The sequence below is a fragment of the Protobothrops mucrosquamatus genome, unplaced genomic scaffold (genome assembly GCF_001527695.2).
Source record: "Protobothrops mucrosquamatus isolate PMUCROS unplaced genomic scaffold, P.Mucros_1.0 scaffold327, whole genome shotgun sequence".
In the NCBI taxonomy this organism is placed as follows: Eukaryota; Metazoa; Chordata; class Lepidosauria; order Squamata; family Viperidae; genus Protobothrops; species Protobothrops mucrosquamatus.
Genome location: NW_015386666.1, coordinates 295,018 through 305,006, shown reverse-complemented (window position 1 = coordinate 305,006; position 9,989 = coordinate 295,018). Strand labels below are relative to the sequence as shown.

Genomic DNA, 9,989 nt, shown 5'->3' with positions numbered 1-9,989 from the left:
TAACTATGAACAAGGTAGGGTCTGGCAAACACAAAAAAAAATGAAATTATTGCTTTTTTTGATTAGGAAATTATACTGGTTCAATACGTCTAAAATTGCAGGGTTTTTTAAACAAATCATTACTCTTGGAATCCAATTTTTGATCCTGGTATCTACTTAGTAAATTCTCGTGTATCCATGTTTAGCTGGTTTGTTATTTGGAATTTCACAAGGTTTTGTCAAATGTTTTGCTGAAATTAAGGTGGTTATCTTTATAGTATTCCTGCAACCTACTAAAAAAAATATCTAATCAAAAAAGTTGGTTGGGCAACTGTTTCTGAAAAATACAGTTTTCTGGTAATTACCATATTTTTCAAGGTGCTTAAATCACTTTATATTTTTTCTATAATCTTCCCAAGTATCACTGTCAATAGTGTTTGTTTATAGTAGAGTGTTTGTAGATCCCTGGATCCTGTTTTCCCCTGATTCTCCACAACAGAAGTAACATTTGCCCTCTTCAATCATCACTTCTTTAAGTTTTCTCATAGATATAATTCATTCAAATAATCTGCAGATCAATTAATCTGGCCCTGGAAATTTAAACTCTTTTAAAGGAAGAAAATATTTTGTAGCCATGTTTCATCACACCCAAATAATAAATCCCACATCTTTATTTCCCTCTTCACTACTGCTTGAACACATATCCTCTCTTCAGAGAAAACTGACAAAGTAGCATTTTGTCATCTGTTAGCATCTGGGTATCCTAGCTTTTACTAGAAAAATATCTGAAGAATCTTTTGTTGTTCTTAGCAGTTTTTTCTGGAATGATTCTCTTGATGATCTTCCCTGTACAGAGACCCTTTTCCCCCTTTAAATCCTCATGGATATGTTGTGCAGCAACATGACTTGTATTTTTTACCTCATTGGAACTATTAGCAACTACATGATCATGGCTTCCATGTTCTGCCATGATGTTCTACTTATCATTGCTCTCAATTTGTTAAAAAATCTTAACTTTACTTTTTAAACTTTTAACTTAACTTTTTATCTTGGACTTTACTGGTCCAAGATAAGTCTTCAATTACCCTCAGCCTTTAATTCTATTAAAATAAACAATGTTAGCCTAATACAATCATTTTCTTCCAGTATTGCTGCTATTTCCATTTATCAAGTATAAACAATCAAACTCACAAGTGCAGAGTTAGGGCTAACTACTTTATTATGTTCTGCCTGTAATATAGAAATCTTCCCAGTTTGACAGCCTTCTCCTGGAAACAATTAGATAAGGCTCCAGCCTTGGGGGGGGGGGTGTAGACCCTAGCTCTTTTGCGGTTGTACAATGACTCCAGGCTAGCTCCACATTTGATCCCTCCTCCCTTCCAGGGTAGGTGCTTCCCAACACAATTTCATCAATTATATATTCTTTGTTGATTTATATCAAGTCAAGAAGACTATGTCTCTTCCACTATCATTAGAAGGAGAATATAGAAGACAAGCTGGGATTTTCCTGAAATAACTATGCTTGGCAGAGTTTGCCTCACAATTATATGTCAGTAATTAATTTTTTCTTGGCATCATTACTTGAAACCTGTTTGAAAGATCTAAGTTTGCTTGTGGAAAGTTTAATCCATATTGTCTTTTTGCTTGGGCAGGTAATAGCAGACATAAACAACAATGTCATTTTTATACATTCTTCTACTTGTTTTAATTAGATGTTCTTGACAGGTTCATTTCCTTGAATTTCTGAGCAGGTGTGAATACTTTTAATATTTAGTTCATCTCCTCCTCCTCCCTTTCATTTGCTTCTGTTCCTTTTGAAAAAATTACATCCTTCAGCTGCTGAACTGTAATCCTCAGAGACATCCCAATGGGTCTTACACCTACTAAATCATATAAAACATTTCAAACCCATCTTTTTATTTCTCCTATGTTGAAAACAATAGACAATGAAGATCATGAATTTTATATGCTTTTTTTAATTTTAAGGTTGAGGTCTTTAACAGGGACCATTACATTAATGCTCCCTTTTCCTTCTGCACTGCACAAATTGTTTATCTAAAGCAGGGGTGTCAAATTCGCAATGTCACATGACGTGTCGCAATGTATCGTGACATTTTTTCCATTGCCGGCAATAGGATGGGCACAGTTTTGCCATGATGCATCCGGCCCATGGGCCGGCAGTTTGACACCCCTGATCTAAAGCTTTCTTGTTGAAGCTCATCATGGTTTGAGCAAATGCACTTTTATTAAACTCTTATCATCTTATGCCACATTCAAAGGGCAAAATGTGATTTATTGCATACATAAACAGCCATTCCATCCTGGGAAAAGGTGCAACTGCTTACGTGTTTCTGATAGGAGCAACATATACTGTATATCTGTTTAGCAAATCACAATTTTTTTCTTCAAATCCAGATTTCTACACAATCCTAGTCCTTAAAACTATTATCTCCTGTATCTAAACCAATTAATAAACTGTTCATCAACAGCATTCTTTTCTTTCCCATCCTTTTTGTGTGAACTTGAAAGATGAATCGGAATACCACCTTAGGCTCCTGGTTCTTGATCTTTCTTTCTCATTAGATATTTTAGCTACTCCTGGCAATATCATTTGTCCCCACATGGATAAGCAGGATGAGATAATTGAAAGTTGTTCTGTCCCATCAATAATCTGTGCTCCTAGCAGAAAGCACATTTCATGAGTCCATGGATCTTGTTAGTTTCTCACCTGCAGCAGTGAGTTGTCAATTACAGTCATTCATTTGTCTTCTTGCAGATGATATGACATGGTTTCACCTTTGAAAAACTCATGAATAAAGCAGTATGCCAATAAGAGTTACTGAATGGCATCCAGCAGAGGACAGAGCCTATGAATACACAACATTCATAATCCCTTTACCTGCTACTTGCAATTATTTTTAGCTAACGTATTTTTAATACAAAATTCTATAAAGAGGGGTTGTAAACATCACCTACTTTTAGAATTGCTTTTGTCTCTGGCACTGATCAATAAACCAATTTATACTTCAGCAAAGATGCGTAGGTCTCCAGTTTAAAAAAAATGACCTATTCTCCAACAATAATGTGATTTTTGGCTACATAAGATTGTTACCAGAGACGGGATTACTGATACTTTATATTATCTGAATTTTATTACTGTATATGAACAAAAATACTAATATAACTTCTTTGTATTTATTGTAATCTGATTATATAATCATGTTCAAGTGAAACAGAAAGGGCTTACCTCATGTTTTAAATCTATTGTAAAATCTGACTTTAAAGGTTCATTCTTCAGTCTCCTTGCAAGCCTAAGCAGTAAGAATAATAAAAACATAATAACAGTATGTGGAAAAACATCAAACTTTTAAAATGAAGTTACCCAACCATTACATAGTAACACAACATTCTGTAATCCTATCTTAAATGATGACAATATAGTGTAGATTTCCACATTTAAAACTGATGAAATATCAATGACTGTTTGATAGAATCTGACCATGGTAAAAAAATAAAAGTCTGTGATTCATGAAACAGAGAAGACGCTTAGAATATAGATAATGCCTACTCTGATCCAATAATAGTGGAGAACTCCTATTTCTTTGTCCTCATGGCAGCCGAAGCAGCTACCAAGACAAACCTTCCTTAGATGTCAAAACCAGACACTGCATGGCACTTTGAAAGTAAAGTCAGCTATATATTTTAAAATTTGATATACTTCTTTGTTTAGTTAAGTTGGGTGGAACTATTTTCAGCTTTAATACATGGGCAATACATCTGACCAAGTCAGCCAGTTTAGTATAGTGGTTATAAGATCAGGCTACAAGCCAGGAGCCTGTGAGTTTTAGTTCTGCCTAGGCACAAAGCCAGCTAGATGACCTTGGATCAGTCACTCTCTCTCAGCCCTAGCAAAGAGGCATTGGCAAACAATCTTGCAAGGAAAATAGCAGGGACTGGTGTAGGCAGTTGCCATATGTCAACACTGACTCAAAGGCACGTGTGCACACACTCTGTCTCTATCTCTCTCTCACACACACACAGAGCTGGCCAACTGAATTTTTGATTCTTGTCATTAAAAAAATAGATTATATGATGGCATCGTTTGTCTTTCTGAAAAGCAGTGTTGTCAACTAACTTGAAAAATGTGTTTAAGCCTTAAGGAATTCAGGACCTAAGCCTTAAGGAATTCAGGACCTAAGAATTGTACCTACGTACAATTGCGGACCTGCGGTTTTTCGCCGAGCCCTGAAGGCCCATCTATTCCGTGCGGCCGGCCTGGCGTAGTTTGATTATGTTTTAGTGGGGGTTTTGTATGGGGTTTTTTTAGAACAGGCCTGTTATTTAATTTGATTTTAGCACAGAGCATTTATTATTGTGGTTTTTAGTATCGCCTGTTTACCGCCCTGAGTCCCGTAAGGGAGATAGGGCGGTATATAAATTGAATAAATAAATAAATAAATAAATAAATAAATAAATAAATAATATTCCTTTTTCAGGTAGGCAGGGAATCTTCAAAACCTCAGGTAAATACTTTTGCTATAAGTCAGCCTTTCCAACCTGGCACTATTTAATTCTTGGATTCCAAGTCCTAGAATTCCCATTTCATCATGCCCACTAGGAATTTTGAAAGTTGCAGTCCCAACATAACTGGAGATAATCTGTAAGCAGATTATCCAGAAAAACAGATGAGAACAATCTTCCCAAATAATAACAAATGCCAAAGCACCAGAGTTGGAGAATATGAAACATACTTTTATTAAAAAGCTCAATTTTGTGTATTTCACTGCAAATATTTAATCTTTCAAACGTGTGAGGCAGGCAAACCTGGACCACCTGGACTTCTGGAAGGACTGTTATTGCTAGTGGCATGATGTAACTGAATCTTGAAAACCTGTCTAAGCAATTCTCCTACTCAGTTTATGCCTAACATAATTAAAGCAAGGTTGCTCTTTCTCATATTCCCCCCATCCCTGGCCTGAGGTGTCTCTTTTGCAACAGTTCTTTTTCCTCCCATTATTAAAATAGTAATATATTAACTAAAATCGGTAATATGCAATTTAATATGAAAATATATTTATATATTTCATTCTATGGAATTTATATTTTTGTATAAAATTATATATGTATCACTTTAATCTCTGATATGCATTCTTTGTCCAATATTTCTTCTCTTTTACTTTGTACTTTTTATAGTTTTAAAGTTTTTTAATAATAATAATGTTGCATATATTATTTTATAACTCTAATTACTACCCAGAATCATTTGTTTGCAAGATGGGCAGCCATATAAATTTGAATAAATAAGTACATTCTACTCAATATGTTTCATTTATCTGTGAGCATTTCTGACTAGAGTGTTTGATTTAATTCTTCACTTCCATTGCTTTGCATTTTATTATGTATCAGATTATTTGGATCATTTTCCACCCTGGATTTTGTACTGAAACATCCCTGGTGTAAGTAGGTTCTCAATCCAGCTATAAGCCTGGGATTTGATATGGAGATGCCTCTGGTTGCCTGACAGAATACCTCTATTGGAGACAGACTGTAACATAAGTATAGCAATCTTGCTATGCTCATTTATAGTTGGGCATCAGAGGAACTATGCTATAGAAATTCTGGATTTGACTTCAACCTGTGCTACCATATTCTAAAGTCCAATAATGTCTATTTTTCTCTTTTTCAACATTTACATGCTGTGATCCTGTCAATATTGTGTAACATCAGTCTCCAATTCTCTTTGGACCATTCTCCAATGCTGAATTGAAGTGTAGCCATCTTTCACTGATTCACATAAACCTACACTGCATGAAATGTTCTGTTCCGCTGCCTAATCTTAACTTGCCTCTATTGACTTTGTTCTGAGTCATGCCAAATAGTTTTCTCCTCATTATGCATGGGCAATGTATAATAGTAACCTAAGTAATTTGTTGATTGTTTCAGCTTTGTTGCCTTCTCTTTCTCTTTAGCATATCACCAGCTAATAGGAAAGACATCTACCAAACCATAGCACTGTAGCAGGAAAGAGGAAGATCAGACTGTATGATCCTACCATCATCTTTGGGTTTCATCCTGTGTCTAACATTTCATTTTATTATAACCCAAGTTAAATAAAATTAAAAACTAATGATGGGTCAGTCATGAAGAGAGCTGATTCACAGGTAGCCTTTTTATTTAATATTGCTTTTTCCTTTACATTTTTGTATGACGAACAAATGCTAAGCTTCATTTTCCTCTTTTGATTTCAGGATCCAATGGACCAATTGATTCTATAATTTCACTTTTATGCTCTTTCAGCTTTCTGCTAAATTCAGCAACAGGATCAAAGTATTTACAGTTCTGTTGCGCAAGTCGTGTAACACCTATTACACAATTTTACCAGTTCATTGTTTACATTTATCAGTTGCTGATCACTTACATAAATTTGTAAACGATGCAAAATAGTGTGACATCCATGTATCATATTGTCTATATAGCTTTATCTTTATATATATTAGATACATATGCATATTTCTGGAATAGTAGCTTATACAATACATAAAACTGGATTTTAAATGTTTTAAATGAGATAAAAGCTGATGAGTGATTAGAGATTCTCAGTACTTTTATATACATACACACCAAGATGGAAAGACTTTTAATGTTTAACAGCATCACTTCTCCAAAGCCTTTTAAAACCATCAACTATTCATTAAAACAATTTATAATAAATTACACCAAGCAATCTTACTTTTTTACAAGTGGAATACTAAGTGCCCAGCCAGCAGCAAAATCTGGAAATTTAAAAACTGTAGGGTTTTCTGCAAAGGCATAATGATGGATAATTGTAGATTCATCATCATGTAATGCTTTGCCTAAAAAAAATTCCTGCAGGAGAAGAGAAATATTATTGAATGTTCTTAGTGAATTTAACTTCACTAAGATCCTGAAGATCTATTACGCGGTCCACAGAACCTTATAAACACTATATTTTTCTCTACATACTTATTCGAGTGCACGAACACACAGAGAGTAAAGGCATCCTTAATTGTATAATAAATCATACTAATGCTTCATCTATCAAACTTAAACATGTAAACCAATTGTGAAAGTTTGGAAACTTATGACCTTCCAGATATGGAGGAACCATAGTTCACTGCATCTTTCACCGTTCATTATGTTGATTGGAGGTTCTATTAGTGGTAGCATTTCAGCAAAATTAAAGTCTAGGTTTGCACAGGCGAAATTGGATGGCAGACAAGACTAATTTTTACCAAGAAACAAGAGATAACAATTCTTTATATCAAAACAATTTTTTTAAAAGTATGTTTTGATGAAAAAATCATATGGACTTGTTTGTGTAAAACAGATGGTCCCAACATCATTCTAAACCCAAAACAAAGGATGAATAAGCTTAGCAGCTTATATGTGAGTCAGACAACTGTGCAAGAGTAGGTGAAGAAACAGTATACGCTAACTGCTATCTAATTTACAGAAAGGTAGTCAAAGATTTTTTAAAAAAGAAAGCCTATTTCCCCCCACCACCTAAAAATGTGTCAAGGTAATAATTTACCTTGGTTATCTCAGCACAATAAGACTGCGCATGCTCTGACAGGTTAGGGGCCTAGAGTGAGGTGAAACCCAGTGAGAGCTTGACCCAGAGCCAGAGGAGTTAAGGCTTATGGCTTGTTGTGGTTTGTGGTGGTAACAGGCAACATGGAGTCTGTCAGCTTAATGGGAGGAGGTTTCGTAGTATCTCGTTTGAATGAGACAAACTACGTCTCCTGGAGTCTGAAAATAGAGATGTACCTGTGAAGGGAAGAGTTGTGGATGATAGTTGCTGATCTATCTGCAGCCCTGGATGATGGGACTGGAGAAAGAATTAGAAAGCATTGGCCAGCATAATCCTGAGTTTGGAGGATAGCCAGCTGATACACGTGAGGGGTCTCCAGTCTGCTAAAGAGTGCTGGGAAGCTTTGCGCAGTGTATACGTGAGAGACTGCAAGCAGCAAAGTAATGCTGACGAGAAAGCTATATAAGGCCCAGCTGAAACTGGGAGAGAGCATGTCTACTCATTTGCAGTCCATGAGAAAGACATTCCTAGAGTTAGAAGAAAGAGGAATGACTTTTACTGAGGCACATAAGGTGTATGTGGTGCTCAGTTCATTGGACACTTCATGGGATGTCCTAGTGACCAGTTTAGAGTCCATGCAAGAGAGGGACTTAACCATAAGTTATTTGACTGGCCGGTTGCTGGAGGAGGAACAGAAACAGCTGGAAAGGCAGCAGAGAGGGGGTGACAATGCACAGACTAGGCCTAGAACTACAATGTCCAAAGATGCCAGCAGGGCAGCCGAGAACGTTTGCATGGTGAAACGCTGCTTCAAGTGTGGTTCTACAGAGCATCTCCAGAGACGCTGCCCTGAGAGGAGAAACAGAGGAGCAGCAAAACAAGGTCATAGAGCTACACAATCGACATTTTTCCTGGCAGCAACATTAACTGAAAAGAACACTTGGGTGTTGGACAGTGGGCTGAGTCAGCATATTGCAAATGACCCACAAATGTTTTCAAACCTAAGACCAGCTAAACAAACATTTGTTAGCTTGGCAAATGGACAACAGTCTGCTGTTAAAGGGGAAGATATAGTTTATGTACCTAGTATTGGAGAAACGTTGTATAATGTATTATATGTACCAGAGCTAGACCATAATTTACTCAATATTTCAAGCTTAGATAATATGGGGTTCGAAGTAATGTTTGCAAAGGGTCAATACATCATTAGGAAAGTTGGGAGGATTTGTGCACAAGGTGTTAAGCTGGATAATTTATACGTGTTAGAGAAGAAGCAGGATGGTTGTGCACGAACACTTACAAACACTCCCAAGCATGATAATTGCGTACATTTATTACACAGGTCCAATCTAGTACGTTCAAAATTTCACGAGTTTTCCTACGGTCTCGATCGACTTCCTGAATTGAAATTCGTTACATTATGTATAAATAAACCGCGATAAACATTCCTCGGTTTCAGGTCTCACATAGGACATTCATTCTTTTCGAGTTCCGTTTGTCTCAAAACGTCAATCACGTGTGACTAAATTAACTAGGATACAGACCCTCTGTAGGAGGGGCTAGGTACATACTAGTCTTAATAAATGACTACACCAGATATGGGTTTTGCTATTTATTGAACAGCAAAACAGAAGTTCTACAACAGTTCAGGCAATGGGTGAACTTTGTAGAGCGAAGATATGGCCATAAAGTATGCCAGCTGCAAACAGACAGGGGAACAGAGTTCATGTCTGACAACTTCCAAAAGTGGCTGAGGAAATTAGGCATAAGGCATAGACGTACAAAACCATACTCACCAGCAGAAAATGGAGTTGCTGAATGTAGGAATGGAATTTTGCAAAACATGAAAGACTCACTGCTGGCAGATGCAGGAATGAGTAAAACATACTGGGGGGAAGCCATGAAAACAGCCATCTATCTAGTAAACAGGGTATGGAGTGTTGCTATCAATGAAACTCCATATTACCTGTTATATAGAAGGAAACCTTGCGCGACTCCCCCATCGCGCAGGCATGGCCCAATACCATTCTAAGGGCCGGCCTTGATGAAGGGGTCTGGAACCCCGAGAGGTGGCACTCAGCGACAGCACTGAGGGAACTAAGAAGAAGGAAATTACGTGTCTTCTTAGAGGGGTGTTTTATTAAATTTTTAGGGGGGTCGGGGTTGGCCCGAGGGGAACTAGGGGAGTCCTCTCTGAGGCCAAGGCCGGTCCTGTCTGGGGGGCGCGGAGTGGTAAGGGAGGAGACTGGGGAGTTGGCAGAGGGTGGTGCGATAGGTACGGTCAGTGGGAGGGGCAGATATGGCGGGAGCAGAGGACCATATCGGGTTTTGGGAGCACGCACACGCTGCTTACAAGCTTGTGGGTGCTCCGATCCTCAGAGCTCTACTCGACTTCCAGGGACCTCAGATCCTCAGGCCCGGGACCATCAGCTGATGCTGTGCAATGCCAGGTCCGTGG

The 9,989-nt window shown here is 37.5% G+C and overlaps 1 protein-coding gene across 1 annotated transcript in view; it reads right to left on the bottom strand.

The window, feature by feature from the left end:
- Positions 1-9,989, bottom strand: part of B3GLCT (beta 3-glucosyltransferase) — a 46,998-nt gene that overhangs the window by 18,454 nt on the left and 18,555 nt on the right. The window contains exons 6-7 of the mRNA XM_015815232.1: positions 6,710-6,846; positions 3,227-3,290 (exon numbers count right to left, since the gene is read on the bottom strand). Coding sequence (XP_015670718.1) covers positions 3,227-3,290; positions 6,710-6,846 — 201 coding nt within the window. The remainder of the gene's footprint in view (positions 1-3,226; positions 3,291-6,709; positions 6,847-9,989) is intronic.